Source organism: Drosophila kikkawai, chromosome 3L (assembly GCF_030179895.1).
Source record: "Drosophila kikkawai strain 14028-0561.14 chromosome 3L, DkikHiC1v2, whole genome shotgun sequence".
NCBI lineage: Eukaryota > Metazoa > Arthropoda > Insecta > Diptera > Drosophilidae > Drosophila > Drosophila kikkawai.
Window position 1 is genome coordinate 30845859 of NC_091730.1, and position 19823 is coordinate 30865681.

At 38.0% G+C, this 19823-nt stretch overlaps 1 protein-coding gene across 2 annotated transcripts in view; it reads right to left on the reverse strand.

The window, feature by feature from the left end:
- The window catches only part of l(3)80Fj (lethal (3) 80Fj), a 54533-nt gene that overhangs the window by 16950 nt on the left and 17760 nt on the right, over window positions 1-19823 (reverse strand). The window contains exon 3 of one of the 2 annotated variants that reach the window (XM_041776426.2): window positions 6901-7865. The exons of the other annotated variant lie outside the window; for it this stretch is intronic. Coding sequence (XP_041632360.2) covers window positions 6901-7865 — 965 coding nt within the window. The remainder of the gene's footprint in view (window positions 1-6900; window positions 7866-19823) is intronic. 2 annotated transcript variants of the gene reach the window in all.

Genomic DNA, 19823 nt, shown 5'->3' on the forward strand with positions numbered 1-19823 from the left:
AGGGCTGTCCGGATTGCGGATCCGGTATAACTGAGGATGCGAGACATGTCTTCTTCGAGTGTCGCGGATTCGACGAGGAAAGGGACGGGCCCGTGCCCCGTCAATACTCCGTCAATTCACATTTGTTAGTTATGTAGATTTGTTAGTTGTCAATTAAACGAATATATTAGGTATTAACTTATTTAACTCTTTGAAGAATTCATTTACGCCCTTTTTTCTGTTGTCTTATGCCCTTTTTTCTGTTAAATAATTATGGTTGTATTTATGGAGGAGATTCTTGATTTTTGCTGAGACTCATTGATAATGTAAGTACGATAATACAACATTTTAAAAAAATTTCCCAAATGTTTTAACTGTAATTTCTTAATTTTTCAAACCGAAGAAAAATGCGCGTCAAGGTTAAATGCGCTTTCTCTTTATTTATTATTCGGTTTCTCTTATTGTGGTTCTTCGTACCTTGCTCTTTCGGCCTCGCTCTGGCCTTCTTGCTCTACGGAATTATGAATAATTAAGGCAGACGATCTCATTGCCAAAATGAATTTTTAATGCGGATCAACGTCAAGCGGGCAAATTGCACAGGAACAACAACAGCAGCAACAACTAGATCAGCAGCAACAACTACAACACCTGCAACAACAAATGCTTCTGCCGTACTTTCCAATTTTTTTAAGGGGGGGGTAAGGTATTTAATTTTTTTTTATTTTTTATTTTGAAAGTTTAACATCTTTAGAATATTGTGTCCAAGTTTTACATCGATCGTGGGAAAGTTGACGAAGTTATGCAGAGTTGAACGAAGGTCGGTTGGTGTTCAATGCATGAGAATCACAAAGTTTAAAGCGCTCTCCTGAAAAATTCAATTTTTCAAATCGGTGTACACGATTACAGAAAAACTACTGGACCGATAGATTTGAAATTTGGCACACACATTCTTTAACTAATTCCTCAGGTATTCACTTCGGCCTTTTTTTAATTTTTAATTTTTATATATTTTTTTAATAATCGGGTTTAATCGGGTTTTTGACTTTCAAATTTCCTAAAAAATCACAAAAAAAACGAAAAAAAACAAGAAAGGAAGCTAACTTCGGTACGCCGAAGTTTGTATACCCTTGCAGATTGGCTTTCATATTTATATTATAAATTATAATGCCAAAAACAGACACTAAACTGAGTTTCATAACATTTTATCTATACTTATTATGTTTACAGTTTGACAGTTACAGTTTTACATTCCCAGCTTTACATTTTCTCTACATCTACGGATCGCTTTTATGGCAACTATATGATATAGTTGTCCGATTTTCATAATATGGTTACCAAAATTCTGAAATAATACTAAAAGCTTATTTCTCAAAGTAGATAAAAATACGTTGAAAAACAACGAAGTTATAAATGTTTCTATTACTTTCCCTATCGTTCCTATGGCAGCTATGTATAAGAAGCTCATGTCTCAAAGTAGATTAAAATACGTTGAAAAACAACGAAGTTATAATTTTTTTCGATTAATTTCCTGATCGTTCCTATGGCAGCTATAAGATATAGTGGTCCGATTTTCATAAAATTTTTACCAAAATTCTGGAATAATATACAATGACTATATATTAAAAACGATGCAATAATATTGAAAAACAGCCAAGTTATAATTTTTTCTCTAAAAACTTGTCGAACTTTTGTATGGCAGCTATATGACATAGTCGTCCGATCCGGCCCGTTCCGACATATATAGCAGTAAGAGTATATAGAAGACTAAATGCAAAGTTTCATTCAGATAGCTTTAAAACTGAGGGACTAGTTTGCGTAGAAACGGACAGACGGACGGACAGACGGACATGGCTAGATCGACTCGGCTGTTGATGCTGATCAAGAATATATATACTTTATAGGGTCGGAAACGTCTCCTTCACTGCGTTGCAAGGGTATAAAAACGCTTCCTGAATACCTCGGGACACTTATCCTTTAACGAATGAGGTATAATTTTTTTAAATCGGATGATCCTGTGGACTGTTAGGATGTACACCGCAAAACAACTTTTTTTGGAGGCGACTCGGGAGATTCCCTATAACTTCTCTACCTCTAAATATTTTTCAATACAAAATTTATCAAAAATTATTCAAATGTTGTGTTATTATATGGTAATTCATTAAGCTAACTTTAGCCGTTCCGCCACAATAATTTTTTGAAAAGTGGCTATTTTTGCACCGAATTAACCTTACCCCCCCCCCCCCCCCCCCCCCCCCCCCTTAAACAAACTTCGCAACAGCTTTAGCCGCAGCCGAAACCACCTACTACCTGAGCCGAAGAAACAACAGCAAAAAATAATAAATCTAACAACAGCTTTATAATAATGACAAACAAAATAATAACAATAAATAAAAGTTGATTTCTTTTTGTTATGTTGCTAGTGTTTTTTTATTTTAACGGGAGAGAAAGAGAAAGACAAGGAGAAAGAATCTAATAGAAGAAAAGCTGGAAGCAAAATGTTGTTTTAACCCTTTCATGCCCAAATTAAACTGGGAACACATAGACAATATTTAACGCCATAAATGATTAATAGGAGCCCCAATTAGCGTTCATTTTGATTTTCGATACTCTAAGTCCTTTGGTATGTCCTTACTGCAATGTTGCCTATAGGCAACATTTGTCCATCCACACTCTTTATAAAACAATTTTCAAGCCTATCTTTATACTTTTATCACAGTCTTACCTATTTTAAAGATGTGTACGTACTTAATTTTTTAATATTTGTCACTAATTTTAGTTAATCGCACTTTTTTCACGGACACTTTTTGGCAAAATTTTTCGGCAGCTGTGGTCGCTTCGAATAATTAGTGATAACTGAGCACACGCTGCAGCTGCATTCGCAAAAATTACCAAAAATCAAAGAACATTAATAAAGGGAATCCCCCATAAAAAAAAGTTCACAAAAATTTTGAATCGTAACCGAAATTTAAATTTAAAGTCAATGTTGCCTATAGGCAACAGTGGGCATGAAAGGGTTAATTATTATTTATACGGGCATGACACTGGCGCATTAATTAGAGACTTCATTAAAGATTTGACAGCGCTATAGCGTTTTACACAAATGCATTAGAATAATGCATTAGCTACTTCATTGCCGCGACAATCGATAGATCTACATAAAAATACTAGATACTAGATAACAAAATACGGGTTTAATGAAGAAAATTTTAATTGAAAAATGTATTAGCCAGCTCATTGACAGTATGGTCTCACAATGAGAATTTTATTTTTATATCATTTTCGCTGGTATTTTGAACTGAAAAAATATTAGAAAATTAGGAAAAATAATATGTTTTGCGGTGCCAAGGTTCTTGCGGTGTAAAATGAATTAAAATTTTTGTTTGGTAATAATTAAAAAAATTTTAAGCATCATAGGTTAAAAACATAAATTTAAATGATTCTGCATTTATTTATGCAAGAATACTTCGACGAGGAATTCAGAAATTCATAGTAATAGGCCGCGAATGGCGGCCGTTTTTTTTTGTTTACCTTTTACGGTCGGTGTGACCGTAGTCGTATTACCAAAATAATCCAAGCAAAATCCAAGCCAAATTACACAAAATTACACATATAGTGGTCTCTTTCAAGGTTCTAATGAAGTAGCTAATTAATGAAAACTGCATTAGTGTATTATATGGGCATTACGGTGACAAAAATGATTATAATTCAAAAGAGTTTGTGTTGCTTTTTTTTAGTGTGTCGCACTAATTTAAAATATTTATTTAATTTGCAAAATTAATATAGTTTAAAAGAGCTGGGGTGGGTTATTTCCAGTGTGACGCACAGCATTGAACTATTTATTTATTGTGACCAAAATTATTATAATTCAAGAGTTTGATTGTGGTTTTTCAGTGTGGCGCACAAAATTTAACTATGTATTTACTTTAACGAAAATTATTATAATTCAAAAGATAAAAATTAATTTTATTTATTTACTTCGACAAACACTATTTTAACTTAAAAAAGTTTTGTTGGGTTTCTTTCAGTGCACATTGGGCGATTTTCCCAAAAAAGTGGCATAAAGTCAAAAAATGTATGATAGAATATTAAAAACCTTGTTATTTATTAATAGTAAACACTTCAGGAAGCTTAAAAAAATTTTTGTTTTTTGCTGGGTGGCAACTCTCTTTATGTGGCAGCCTCTTAAAGTCAGCTGATAGCAAGCAGCTTTCGATTGTAAAAGTTACCGCGAAAATTTTACTTCTGCAATTGATTAGTGTGCGTATGTTTTTATGCAGTTTAATATATATATTTAGTATGGAAAACAAAGATCAAGTATGTTATGGCAAAAGTACATAAATATTTGTGTTGTTTTTGTCCAGTGTTGTTGGTTGTATTTGAACTAAAATTTTAACAATTGTAATCGTGTTCCGTGAAGTATTTCTATATCAAGAGCAAGCCAGAGCAGGCAACTAATAATGACAAGTTACTAACTTAAATGTCTATTTTCATTTGGTAAAAATCTCATTTCCCCGTTTTCCCCCTTGCTTGCCGATATTTGGAACGGCAACACTCGTAACGCAAGCGCTGTAAATTATTGTTGCGGAACGGCTAAAGTTTGCTTAATGAATTAAATACCAATTTTAATTTTGTATTGAAAAATATTTAGAGGTAGAGAAGTTATAGGGAATCTCCCGAGTTGTTTTGCGGTGTACATCCTAACAGTCCACAGGATCATCCGATCTAAAAAAATTATACCTCATTCGTTAAAGGATAAGTGTCCCGAGATATTCAGGAAGCGTTTTTTTTTTGTTTTTTTTTTGTGATTTTTTAGGAAATTTGAAAGTCAAAAAACGTTATTTCTTAATTTAAAAATATATAAAAATTAAAAAAAGACCCCCCCCCCTTACATAAATGCACTTATTATTGGCGGCCTACCCATATGCGGAAAAAAAGGAGTGACCCAATTGTCAAAAAAAAAAAACCGAAATTGGAGTTAAATATAACAAACATTTAAAAAAAAAAAATTATGTCTCTAGCTTTATTTTTAGACTTTATGCTGCCAAAATCGACAAATCGCCCATAGTGCAGTGGGCCATAAAAAACTTAAAAAACATAAATAAAATATGTAAATTCGATGAATGTGTTCTTAGTTCAGTAGATCATACAAATTCAAAATACTTTTGGGTCATTGTTCTAAGTAAGTCTTAGTATATTATAAAAATCCGTTGGATATATGCATGAATATTTATTCTTATTTCCACAAAATATAATAACAATTCAAAATGGTTTTGATCGGGTTTTTATTGGCACATGTTGCTCAAAATATTAAATCAGCATTTCGAGGGAGAGAAAGAGAGACAGAGACAGAGAGATGGAGACAAAGATACAGAGAGATGGAGACAAAGATACAGAGAGAGAGAGACAGAGACAGAGAGAGAGAGAGAGAGAGAGAAAGAGGGAGAGAGAAAGAGGGAGAGGGAGAGAGAGAGAGGAAGAGGGAGAGAGAAAGAAGGAGTGAGAGAAAGAGGGATAGGGAGAGAGAAAGAGGGAGAGAAAAAGAGAAAGAGGGAGAGAGAGAGAAAGAGAGAGAGAAAGAGAGAGAGAAAGAGAGAGAGAAAGAGAGAGAGAGAGAAAGAGGGAGAGGGAGAGGGAGAGATAAAGAGGGAGAGAGAGAAAGAGAAAGAGAGAGAGAAAGAGAAAGAGGGAGAGAGAGAGAAAGAGGGAGAGAGAGAAAGAGGGAGAGAGAGAAAGAGGGAGAGAGAAAGAGGGAGAGAGAGAAAGAGGGAGAGAGAGAAAGAGGGAGAGAGAGAAAGAGGGACAGAGAGAAATGGGGAGAGAGAAAGAGGGGGAGAGAGAAAGAGGGGGAGAGAGAAAGAGGGGGAGAGAGAAAGAGGGAGAAAGAGGGAGAGAAAGAGGGAGAGAGAGAGAGAGAGAAAAAGAGGGACAGAGAGAGAGAGAAAAAGGGACAGAGAAGGAGAGAAAGAGGGACAGAGAGAGAAAGAGGGACAGAGAGAGAAAGAAGAAGAGAGAGAGAAAGAGGGAGAGAAAGAGAAAGAGGGAGAGAAAGAGAAAGAGGGAGAGAAAGAGAAAGAGGGAGAGAAAGAGAAAGAGGGAGAGAGAGAGAAAGAGGGAGAGGGAGAGAGAGAGAAAGAGGAAAAGATGGAGAGAGAGAAAGAGGGAGAGAGAGACAGAGAGAAAGAGGGAGAGGAAGAGGGAGAGAGAGGGAGAGAGAGAGAGAGAGAAAAAGAGGGACAGAGAGAGAGAGAGAGAAAGAGGGAGAGGGAGAGAGAGAGAAAGAGGGAGAGGGAGAGAGAGAGAGGGAGAGAGACAGGGAGAGGGAGAGATAGAGAGAGAAAGAGGTAGAGGGAGAGAGAGACAGGCGATATACTGATTTACAAACCTATCCGCCAAATATACGGATATATCTAGAAAGAGGAAGAGAGAGGGAGACAGAAAATATAGTAAAGATGGAGAGGGAGAGAGAGAGAGAGAGAGGGAGAGAGAGAGGGAGAGGGAGAGATAGAGAGAGAAAGAGGTAGAGGGAGAGAGAGACAGGCGATATACTGATTTACAAACCTATCCGCCAAATATACGGATATATCTACACGCCAAATAAATATATCTACATCCACCCCAAGCAAAGCTGCGGTCACCATTCTCTAGTGTTATTATTAATGTCGAATATCTTAAGAATGGTTTGTCAAAGTTTTACATCGAAAATTAAATAAGTTATGCTTAGGTGATCGGAACTCGTTGGTGTTCAATGTATGAGTAAAGAGTAAGAGTAAGAGTAAGAGTAAGTAAAGAGAAGTTTAAAGAGTTCTACTGAAAAGAGCCTTTTTGAAAGTCGGTTTACACGATAACCCAAAATCTAATGAATCAATCGTTTTCAATTTTTTTCTGTAACAAATTCTACGAAAATTGTATTTATTTAGTTACCTGTATTATATTTAGACGATATTCAATAACATTTATTTTTCCATCAGAGCCGTTTAACACTGAAAAAATATGCTCTAATAACTCCTTTATTATAATCCAATCAGAGCATTTCATAGATATCAGTTTTAATGATTCAAGTGACTCCCGCCGTGCTGTATCCGCGTTACTGTATAAATTTTTTATTAGCACGGATCCCATTTTCTGGGCATAGGGGCTGCAGTCAAAATTAACCATGTCAAATATTAGCCCAATACTTTCAAGAGTATTTTCGGGACTGCGTAAAATTGACCTTTGCAAAGGGGGATATATAAATGAATCAAATTCAGATTCGGTAAGCGATTCCAATAAAGGACGACATGCCTTAATTAAAGCCTTATCCGGTTTATATTTGCATGAAACCATACTCTTGACGAAGTATTCTGATAGCTTTTCCGTATATTTCTTTAAAATTAATGACTGATCGTTTTTTAACTCAAACTGAACCATAGTCATTAAAATAATAGTAATGTTGGTCGTAGCTTCCATTTGAAATATTGTGTCCAAGGTTTCATTAAAAATCGTTTTATTCTCCCATAATTCATATAATATTTTAGTTCTTGCATCTTTAATTCGTTGGTATGAAGATAGCAAAGTTATTTGGAATAATAATGATTGATATTCAATTAGCCTTTTTTTTTCTGTCTTGTAGATATTAGAATCGCGATTTGCTGACTTTTCTATGATACAAATCCATCCCAAGACTATAAGAGCCGACTTGCAAGTCTTTTGAGGTGACACACCTGCAAACTCTTTGAATAAAATGGCTTTAAAGACGTTTAGCAAATGTTCTATGGTTAAATCATGATGAACGCTTAAGAGATCAACTATGAGGTCTCGAACTATTCGTTGAGATTGGAAATCCTTGTATTTGGTTATAGTGGTTGCAATTACTTTACATATGCCTCGTATTATTGCTGAAGTTATACCTAAAATAAAAGAAAAAAATATTATTAATATAAATAATTAAATATTCGTTTTCTGTACGTTAAATGAGTCTTCAAAACATTTAAGAAATTTTCCCAAACAAGATATGTTTTAAGTCGTAACTAGCCCACATAAAAAAAGTCTGAACCCAAGGTTTTTTTTCTTTCTTGATTTCGATGAGAAACCGACCTTACCTTCACCCAAGCGTTGAATAAGAGAACATTAAATTACCGCTTTTAGCGCCGCTGTATAAAAAAAGGATCCAGTGGAAAATACTCCACAACGTAAAAGGAAATGCAGAAATTGGGGGTCGAAAAAATTACATTGGACATTGGAGCGCCTGTTGCATATATTTGACAGTCGTTTTGGTACTAACATTAGCTTAGCCTAAAGGCCTGCTGCCTGCTCGGAGGCTCATAACTCTTCAAATATTACGTATCTTGATTCGCATTCGAATAGTATGATATTCTAGACACTTGTATCTATCAAAAAAAGAAAAGATTTTTTGTTTACAAAACTAATCAGAATGGACTCTTAAGCATATACTCGTAGGTGGCAAACTGGGAAGTGACAAGTGAAACTGTCATAAGTTTGCAATTAAAGCTATTAAGATCCGTTTGTAAATCTTACTGGGAAGAGCTGTCCTTATGCTACAAGCGTTGGATAACGCCGTAATCGTATATAAATACTCTAAAGTTCGTTATAACACACGGAAGGTCATTGATAAACAATGTAAATTTCCTTGTGCCGTGGTGGCTACGTTGTGGAACGCCAGATGTGACACTGAAGTAATTGGATAGAGCATTTTATATTAAAACCTTTAAAGTCCTTTTACTCTATTAACTCAAAACGGTGTTTCCCATGAATAGGCTCTTCAGCAGATAGAGGACGTAAGAACAATTTAAATAGAATAAGCTAACTGGAAATTATAATTTAACACAGATAAATTCATCTGTAAGTTCCTCAATAAGAACTAATTCGGAAATGTCGTTGGAGTCAACGACACGGCACCTCCTCTCTGAGAAAGATGGTCAAATCTATAAATAATGTACTTACTCTAACAAATGCTGCCCGGCTTTAACCGGGTCTTAGTAAGCGAAACAAAAACTATCAGAATACAATTCCGTAGCTTGCTGCGTAAGCTTCTATTATTCTGATAGAAATATTGGAGGGAACTGGTTAGGTTTGGGAAGGGCAGGTGCCACGTCTTACCACTATAAAGTGCCAGAAGTAATCAGACTTCGACCGAGATACTTATCTTAAACAATGAGATGTCTCTGGCGCACGAAAATTAAATTTTTCCTCCTTCACATTTACGACCTTCTATATAGACAAGTACATTTTCCGATGCGATTCGAACAGCTGTAACGCATTATCAATTTCAGCTGGTAATCCGGGCATTTTTTGACCCTGGGCAGTTTTTTATAAGTCTGCGGTGTCAAAGATTGGGACACCGAGTGTCCACGAACACTCCAAGTGCATACTCCTTATTGTTTAGGGCTCTCTCAATGGTGGCTACCAACGAATGTAGTGCCGTCTCCACTGATTTCCCCTTGGTGTAGGCGTGCTGGTTGGTCGACAGTTGTCTCCCTACATCGTTCCTGATGTATAGGTCCAGCAGCTTTTCCAGCGTTTTAAGTAGGAATGAGGTGAGGCTTAACGGTCTGTAATCCTTGGGGCTCACGTGGCTGCACTTTCCTGCTTTGGGCAGGAAGACAATCCGAGAGGTCCGCCATTGGATAGGGATATTGCGTAAAGCCATGGGGTGATCACCTCCTTGGTCACCTGCAGCATGGCTGGGAATATTCCATCTGGCCCTGGTGCTTTTATCCTCGCAAAGGAGTCTATAGCCCAGTGGATTCTACCAGAGGATATTAAACCTTTTGGGAGATGCTCTACTCCAGTTGCTAGGTCCTGGTGCTTATTTGCATCGGGTACCTCAGTGCATCCTGGGAAATGCGCGTGCATTAGTGCTGTTAGGGCCTCTTCGCTGCTCTCAGTCCATTGTCCGTCGTTGCGTTTGAGCTGACTCTGTATGGTTGGCTGCTTCGATAGCAGCTTCCAGAGTCTAGCTGTTTCCGGGGCAGTCTCTATATTGGAGCAGAAGTTTCTCCATGAGTTTCTCTGCGCCTTGCGTATTTCCTTCTTGTAGTTCCTAAGTAGGACTTTGTATTCCTCATTGATGGTGTCATCTTTCGCCTGCTTGGCGATTTTGAAGAATTCTTTAAGTTTGTTGCGTCGGAGTGAAAGGTCCATATTCCACCAGGGTGGCCTGGTCCTCTTTCTCGTGTCCGATATAGGGCATGAGCGTGGTACGCATCTAGCAGTTCTTTGGAGAGGATCTTTAGAGACTTTTCAATGTCTTCCGCGGATTCTAGTATGCCGGGAGAGATCGCGAGCCGTGTCGCACTAGTCTCCTTGAACTTTCCCCAGTTAGTAGTCCGGGGGTTCCTGAAGACTGATTGTTTTGGAGAGTGTTCGAATGTGTATTGGAACCGTATGTACTTATGATCTGAGAAGGACGGTCTCTCAAGGACTCTCCATTCAGATACCAAAGTACCTTGTCCCCTTACCAGAGTAAGATCTAGCACGTTTGAGGAAGTGGGACCTACATAGGTGTGTTCCTCCCCCACGTTTGCTATACTCAGGTTTATGTCGTTTATGTCGGGGCTCCCCCATACGCAGTGGTGCGCGTTGGCGTCTGCACCCACGAGCAGTTGCTGGTCCTTCGGGCTGGCTTCTACCAAGCTCATGAGTTCTTCTGGTGGGGCCGTTCTGTCGTGTGCCATGTAGCAGGAAGCTACCAAAAGGCGCTTTTTCCCGCTCTCTAGCATCACCACGGCCAGGTCATCAGAGCTGTAGTGAGACATAAGGTTAGCCTGTAGACCCTTCCGTACAAGTACGGCGGTTCTATTCCTGCTAACCGTTGGTGGATGGAGCAAATTATAATTTGCGGACTTCAGTCCGGCGATGGCATTGCCTGAGGCGATTCATGGCTCCTGGACCAAATCTATGTCGGCGGATCCTTGCTCCATGGCTATGAGGAGTTCCGCCGACGCGACCTTGCTCTTATGGAGGTTGAGCTGCAGCACCCTGAGTGTCATGGGTACTGGCCTCCCCTCCATACGACGGGTTGAATTTTGGTAACAATATTATGAAAATCGGACATAGTTGTCCGATCATATAGCTGCCATAGAAGCGATCCACAGAGAAAATGTAAAGCTGGGAATGTGTAACTGTAACTGTCAAACTGTAAACATAATAAGTATAGGTAAAATGTTATGAAACTCTGTTTAGTGTCTGTTTTCGGCATTATAATTTTTGATATAAATATGAAAACCAATCTGCAAGGGTATACAAACATAGGCGTGCCGAAGTTAGCTTCCTTACTTGTTTGAAGTTAATATATTATACAATTTTTGAGATACAGAGTTCCAAAATACTAAACTAAAAAATAAATAAATACAGGGTGACAATAAATAACCCGGCCAAATTTTGAAGCAATCGATTATAAATCGATTATAGCCCTTAAATAAATGCATTTATAGATAGCTTGTACTTTTCTAAAACAAATATATTTACATTTTTGTGATTTCCATCAATTTGATATTTGTTTCGGGATGTCTAACAATCGTTGTGCAATTTTAAAACTGTTTCAACAAGGAAATCACCAATGCGACATTGTTCGTTTGCTTGGCATACCTAAACAAACGGTATCTGACGCTATCCGGCGATTTAATGAGCTTGACCATGAAGGTGACCGTCCCGGACGAGGCAGACCATGCGCCGCTAAAACTTCCAGAATTCGCCAGATCGTGAAAAAGAGGATCACTCGGAATTGCAGAGTCTTGGTCAGAAAAATAGCCCGTAAAATCGGAGTGAATCGAGAAACTATTCGGTTGATTGCAAAAAATGAACTTAATCCCCCGTATTCCCTTCACGGACGAGAAGATATTCACCATCGAACAGGCGCACAATCACCAAAATGACGGAAGCTGGTCGGCTGAAGCTCCAGGTACCTCTGCAATAATCGAGCGCCGTCAATGTGAGCAGTCCTTAATGGTTTGGGGAGGAATATGCGCCACCGGCAAAACACCCCTTATTTTCATCGATCAAGGGGTCAAAATCAATCAGGAAGCGTACCGCCGGGACATTTTGGAAACTATTGTGCTTCCTTGGGCCCAGCAGCACTTCGGTGATACGGAGTGGATGTTTCAACAGCCAAATTGACTCAGGACTGGTGCAAAGCCAATTTTTCTGACTTTATCATATCCAGTGAATGGCCACCTTACTCGCCAGATCTTAATCCGATGGACTACAGTGTGTGGTCTATTTGGCGTCCAGGGCATGTGCTAAACGCCAAATAAGTTTGGAGGCGCTGAAGCAATCATTGCTCCAAGAATGGGATCGATTATCGGAAGAAGACCTGTGGCCCATTGCGCTAAATTTCCAGAAACGTTTAGGGCTCTGCATCGCAGCCCAAGGAAGCCACTTCAAAACCGGCTGAATATATGATAACACAATAGCTATTTAATAGTTGTGTATCTGCATTTTTTCTCAGATACAGTTCCTTAAAAAGTTATGATCAAAATTGTTTGTCCGGGTTATTTATTGTCACCCAGTAAAGGTGTCATGGTCAACAAGATTCTGGCAAACAGGCAAGATCGATTTAAAAAATTTAAATGTAATGATCTGGATGAATACGGACATGATATAGACTAGGATATTTTAAAAATATTAAAAGAAAATATTTGATGTGCCTTTGAAAATTTTGTTTTTTCGACAGAGAGAGAAAGAGAAAAAAAAACTTGACCTATTCAAAATACAGTGAGTCACAATTTTTATGATCACAAAAGTATTCGTTTCTGGTAATTTTTTTTTCATGAGTTAGTGCAATTTTTTAGCTCAGAGAATCCAGGTTCGGATTTTTTTTTTTTTTTTTCGAAGTTTGAAGGCTGGTTAATCGTTTGCACATGTTTGCCCACAATTTGTTTGCCCACGTCCAGTTTGGAAGATATAAAACTTCGAAAGAGTTCAACAATTTTCAAAAATCAGAAAATTGACTTTTTTCAAATTTTTTTTTGGAAATCGCAAAACTTAAGGGGGGATATACAGCTGTGTTCACTGAAATAGCAGTGCCCCACGACCTGCACGTTTAAGATTGGAAAATACTGTTACAAACACTATTTTCATAAAAATTTTTTTCATAAGGGCTTAGTGTATTTAATTATTAACAATACCACAATCATTTAATTTATGTAACATAAACCTTTTAGAAGATATAGCTAATAACAACAAAAGAGGTCTATATTATGCCGATCATTGAAATAGCAGTGAAAAACTAAAATTCTTCATAAATTTAAAAATATCGTTTAAGAAACCTATTTCTTCTTAAATTCTAATTGACTATGATCTAATATTTTGTTAAATAGCCTTTAGAAGCTATCATAGCCTCATACCTGGGTGGCATGGAGTCCACCAAGTCTTAGCAAGGCTTAAGGGGAATATGGCCTCATTCCTCCTGCACAAATTGCCAAAGGTGCATCTTAGAAGTCGAAAACTTCTTTAATACGTAGCCCTTGATGTCCCCCATAAGGATACGGCTGCAAGACAGTTTTTAATATTTAGACATAAACATAATGGTCTTTGATCCCGCAGATCATATATACGGAACCTATAACGTTGTATAAAAAGTATACCCATACCATGACTTTTAGGCCACCGTGTTTTACTGTCTTCAGCGTATGGTTTTGGGGGTACTATGTATTTGGAGGTCGACGGACATATTATTTTGTCCTATTCCACCAAATAAAACCAATTTGGAGTCATTTGTCCAACGGATAACACGCCATTTGAATAGTGGCAGTTAAAGTGGCTATTGGCGAACTCCAATCTGGCCTTGATATGCCTTTAACCAAGCAGTGACATTTTCCATGGACTTCGCGAATCTAAAATTTATTCAATAAGTCCCCGGCGAATGGTCCCATGACTGATTCCCATGCCAATTCCCGCTCATATATCCCTAGAGGATGCAAAAGGGCGAGCTTTGCTGAAGCGAAGTACGCGTCGAGCCTGTACAATTGTGGTTTTGCGAATCGTACCTCGGTTTTTTTTGGGTTCGGTTCATATTTTATGACTTATAAACTATTTTAAAAGAACAATTTGAAAGATTTGGAGACTCTTTACATGTTTTGCCCTTCTTTCTAGGCTAAGTTATCTGATACCTTTCTCTCATGGAGCAGTGAGGTCCTGCGCCCACAAAAATATTTTTTTTTGCGTTGTAAAGGTGTATTATAGTATAAACTATAATAACGACCATAATTAAACTCATTTTTTACAAAATTAAAAGAAATTTCGGCACTTTTTGCGAAAGAAAATTAAACATTGCTATTTCAGTGATCGGCCAAAACGAGCTACATATGTGAAAAAATATCAATAAAACATAAAAATAGAGCAAATCTAACGGAATTTTTTCTCGATTCTTATCTTTATGTTCCATTTTACAAAAACAATGTGCAATAGATCAGCTTGCAAAAAGGAATATGTACAAAAAAACGTTTTGAATTGTTCCTCTGTCGCACTGCTATTTCAGTGAACACAGCTGTATGTTTATCTACTCTGAAACATAAGCTTTTTTTATTATTTTAGAATTTTGGTATAAATTTCATAAAAATATAGCTGCCATAGAAGCGATCGGTAAATACAACCCTAGTCAAAATTATTTTCACAACACACAATTATTTGCACATTCCAACTTTTTTTAGTTGTTATTCTTGTTGTTGTTGATTAATTTTCCTGAAATAAATGTTATCTTGTAGCTTGATCTATGCTGAAGCAACACAAAAAGAAATGCAAAAGATAACGGTTCATAGGACAAAGATAAAAGCAAAAGAAAAAAGGCTTATCAGTTGTCAAAAGTATTTGCACACGTTTTCGGTGTGTCAAAATTATTTTCACAAAACTTAGTTTGATTTATTTCAGCCTAATATCTAATTTTAACAAAACATTTTTTTAATTTTATAAAAATACATTATTAATATTTATTTACACCACCTTTGGCATCAAAAACAGCTGGTAGTCTTTTATGTATTGACCTTACCAAAGTTTGGGCCAATTCAAGGGTCAATATGGACCAAATTTCCTCAATTTTAGCGTTTTCTTTTTTTTTCAATGGTTCTTTGATTTTTTATAAAAGCCTAAACGTTTTTGATGATATTAAGGTATGGGCTTTGTGGGGTCAAGAAGAACCGCCTGATTAAGGTCGCTCAAAAATTTGGTCGGTATCCTACCCTTGTGGCATGGAGCATAGTCTTGCTGAAGAATCCATTCATAAGTAGGGAAAAGCCTATTTCCTGACATAAACGCATAGTTATTAAGGATTAGAACGTATCCCATCTGGTTTAAGGTTCCTTCTATCGGTACGAGGTCTCCGAAGCCATAATAGGAAAGGCATCCTCAGAACATGACTGTGTCAATTTGCATTGGAATATATTAAGAAGCCTCTTGACTTTTGATTTAATGTTTTATGAACGGATGAGGCTGCATTTCAGTACCAGGTGGTCCTACAGCCATCATGCTATGCATTTGAAGAAAAACCAAAAGCATTTGGCAGCTCAGCCAATCAATAGGTTTGGTGGTGACACAATCATGTTCTGAGGATGCCTTTCCTACTATGGATTCGGAGACCTCGTACCGATATAAGACTCTTTAAACCAGAACGGATACTTTCTAATCCTTAATTAGCATGCTTTTATGTCAGGATATAGACTTTTCCCTACTTATGAATGGATTCTTCAGTAAGACAATACTCCATGCCACAAGGGTTGGATACCGACCAAATTTTTCAGCGACCTTAATCATGCGACTCTTTTTGGCCCTCACAAAGCCGAGACCTAAATATCATCAAAAACGTTTGGGCTTTTATAAAAAATCAAAGAACCATCGAAAAAAATAGAATACGCGCTGAAATTGAGAAAATTTTGCCCATATTGACCCTTGAATTTGCCCAAACTTTGGTAAGGTCAATACATAAAAGACTACCAGCTGTTTTTGATGCCAAAGGTGGTGTAAATAAATATTAATAATGTATTTTTATAAAATTAAAAAAATGTTTTGTTAAAATTAGATATTAAGCTGAAATAATTCAAACTAAGTTTTGTGAAAATAATTTTGACACACCGAAAACGTGTGCAAATACTTTTGACAACTGATAAGCCTTTTTTCTTTTGCTTTTATCTTTGTCCTATGAACCGTTATCTTTTGCATTTCTTTTTGTGTTGCTTCAGCATAGATCAAGCTAAGCGATAAAATTTATTTCAGGAAAATTAATCAACAACAACAAGAATAACAACTAAAAGAAGTTGGAATGTGCAAATAATTGTGTGTTGTGAAAATAATTTTGACTAGGGTTGTATATAGAATACAAAGGCTGGGAATGTAAAACTGTAACTGTCAAACTGTAAACATAATAAGTATAGGTAAAATGTACTGAAACTGTTTTGTGAGTGTTTTCAGTATTATAATCTATAATATAAACATCAAAACCAATCTGCAAGGGTATACAAACTTCGGCGTGCCGAAGTTAGCTTCCTTTCTTGTTTTTATATCATTTCGCTGGTTTTTGAACAGAAAAAATTTAGAAAATTAGGAAAAATAATATGTTCTCGGTGGCAAGGTTCTTGCGCTGTAAAATTAATTCAAATATTTTTTTTGTAATAATTTAAATAATTGTAGGCACTATAGGTCAAAAACATAAATTAAAAGGTTTTTACGAATTCATTTATGTGTGAATACCTCGACGTTAAATTCAGAAATTCATAGTAATACGCCGCGAATGGCGATCGTTTTTATTGTTTACCTTTTTCGATCGGTTTGACCGTGGGCGTGTTACCAAAATAATTCTCTCTTTTAAGGTTTTAATAAAGTAGGGAATTAATGAAAACTGAATTACAAAGTCATAACCAGAGAACGGCAAGGGTACACCCAAACAATAAGTGTACCCGAATCATTTGTGCGTTTTTGGCACTTAGAGTGTGATCGGCACTCTTAAATAAGGTGTGTTGCCTTGCTCTGACATTTTCGGACATGCTCATACGCACACTCGCAAAACGATTTCGTGCTCTTTTCTGCATGTATACATGAGTTGACGCCGATCAGTATGCTAAAGCAAAAGGAATGAGCGAAATGGAGAGAACAAAAAGCCGTGTTTTGCTGCTTCATTGCGCGTATTTAATTTTAATGTTTTTAAGAAAGTCATACAAATAACAAATGCTTATAATTATTATTTCGTGATCTACCGTTGCTTTTGGTCCATTTGCTTTGAGTGCATTGTGCAGTACACTTATCTGCGCAACATTTTTGAATGTCTGGTGAAATAGAATCTACGCAAACTTTTTGAGTGAGTGACGAAATGCAAAAACACGAAACACGGAAAGCGATTTGTGCGTTTGGGTGTATTATTCTATTCTTGTTGTTTGTGAGTGCGACAAGCACTCCAAACTTATAAGTGTGATTCGGGTGACAAAAAGTGACACCCTTGACGTTCTCTGGCCATAACCCCATTATGAACTTCATTTTTTAATTATTTATTTATTTTATTTTTTATTTGAATCTGATTCTTCCTCGATGGTGCCGGCTGGGCAATGGGCACTGTATTAACCCGGATACGGAAAATGCAGGCAGGCTTAAAACGCAAGTGGGTGGTACCCCTGAATAAGAAACCATTCTCGAGGGTTTTAAAGAAGAAACCGGGGCTGGGATATCAGCCCAATCGTCGGTGGAAGGCGTGACCGCTACCACCGAGCAATCCTCTCTGCGTGTCGCAAGCGGTTACACCTCTGATGTGACGGGAGCGGGTCATGTCAGTTGCAACGCTACTGCCGAAAAAAAGTCGCAGAGGAAGTTAAGGGGTTATATACAGTTGTACCGCACAAAAATATGAAGTTATGTCGATTTTTTTTTTGACACCATAAAGAATATTTATTAAAAATGTTTTGCCGGCGTTGTTTAGTACATCTTTCTGGGTACTTATTGCAATTTTTTTATAAAAAAATATTAACTAATAAAAAGTTATGGCCGAATTCAAATACCCTCTTTTTCCGATAGTGACTTGCGGTTGACATCATATCCCGAGAACGGTTCATCAGAAATAAAAAATTCAAAAAAATTTCGTTAGTACATTGAATTGCCTTGTCCGTGAACGAAGGATTTGTAAAAATTTTGATTAAAAAAAATGGCGACGATTTTAACAAAAATGTCCTTTTTAAGGGGTAAAATTTTCGGTTTTTATGCTCTAAAAAATTAAAAATCCTTCGTTCACGGACTAGTTTTTATTATAATAAATAAGTGGTCAAAATTTTGTGTTGATCGGATTAATAGTTTTTTAGTAATCGTGTCCATCGCAAAGGTAATTTCGAAAAAACAAGATTCTGAGATAATCGCGTTTAAAGTTTCAAGTTTGTTTCGGCCCATGTGCAGGTAGTGCTCTATAAATAGCTACAACTTCGGTTCTAATGCTCCGATCGTTATGAATTTTTGTGAGAGTATTCTCAACAGTATATACTTTAAGAATATGCAATAATAAAAAATCGATTTTTTCGACTATCACAACTATATATAACCCCTTAAGCCATAGTCGATACAGACTCGGACCTTAAGAGCGTGCAGCTCTCCAAAGAGAAGGAAGAAGGCCTTCTCTACTCGCCGAAACCAGGCACCAGCTCCCAGCGCAGGGACGGGACAAAGCGGTCAAGCGAGGGGATGAAAGCTAAGGCACAGTACAAGGCTGCCCTCCACATCCAGAGTCGGCTCCAGGAAAATGCCGCCCTATCCCCAGAGGAGAAAGTAAAGCTTACCTAGGCCGAGGAGAGGATCGCTGAAGGGAGGCTTCACTTCGCCAAAGTGCAGTCCTGCAGATAAACAAGAAGGCAGAAGACATCCTTTATCCCAGATACGGGAAGATGGCGTGGGGCATGGGTAGCGTATACCTGCGCCTCAAAAAGCGCCACTCCGGGGATAAGGTTGCTCACACCCTGAAGGCAGATGTGGTGGAGAAGGACCTAGGTCTGGAAACCATCGTGGATGCCGCCCAGGGAATTATGCTGGATGAGTGCGACGAACGAAAGGACGGTGACCTGACCGAAGTAGTCAATCTGTCGTATGGAGGTGAGCCCAGTACCTATGACACTAATGGTGCTGCAGCTCAACCTCCATAAGGGCAAGGTCACATAGTCACGGAGCAAGGATCCGCCGACATAGCTTTGGTCCAGGAGCCATGGATCGCCTCAGGCAATGCCATCGCCGGACTGAAGTCCGCAAACTACAATTTGCTCTATCCACCAACGGTAAGCAGGAATATAACCGCCGTACTTGTACGGAAGGGTCTCCACGCTAACCTTATGTCTCACTACAGCTCTGATGACCTGACCGTGGTGATGCCAGAGAGCGGAAAAAAGCGCCTTTTGGTAGCTTCCTGCTACATGACACACGACAGGACGGCCCCACCAGAAGAACTCATGAGCTTGGTAGAAGCCAGCCCGAAGGACCAGCAACTGCTCGTGGGTGCAGACGCCAACGCGCACCACTGCGTATGGGGGAGCCCCGACATAAACGACAGAGGTGAGTTCCTCTTAGACTTTATACTCTCAACCAACCTGAGTATAGCAAACCTGGGGAAGGAACACACCTATGTAGGTCCCACCTCCTCAAACGTGTTAGATCTTACTCTGGTAAGGGGACAAGGTACTTTGGTATCAGAATGGAGAGTCCTTGAGAGACAATCCTTCTCAGATCATAAGTACATACGGTTCCAATACGCACTCGAACACTCTCCAAAACAATCAGTCTTCAGGAACCCCCGGAATACTAACTGGGGAAAGTTCAAGGAGACTATCGTGACACGGCTCGCGATCTCTCCGGGCACAGTAGAATCCGCGGAAGACAAGAAAAGTCCCTAGAGACCC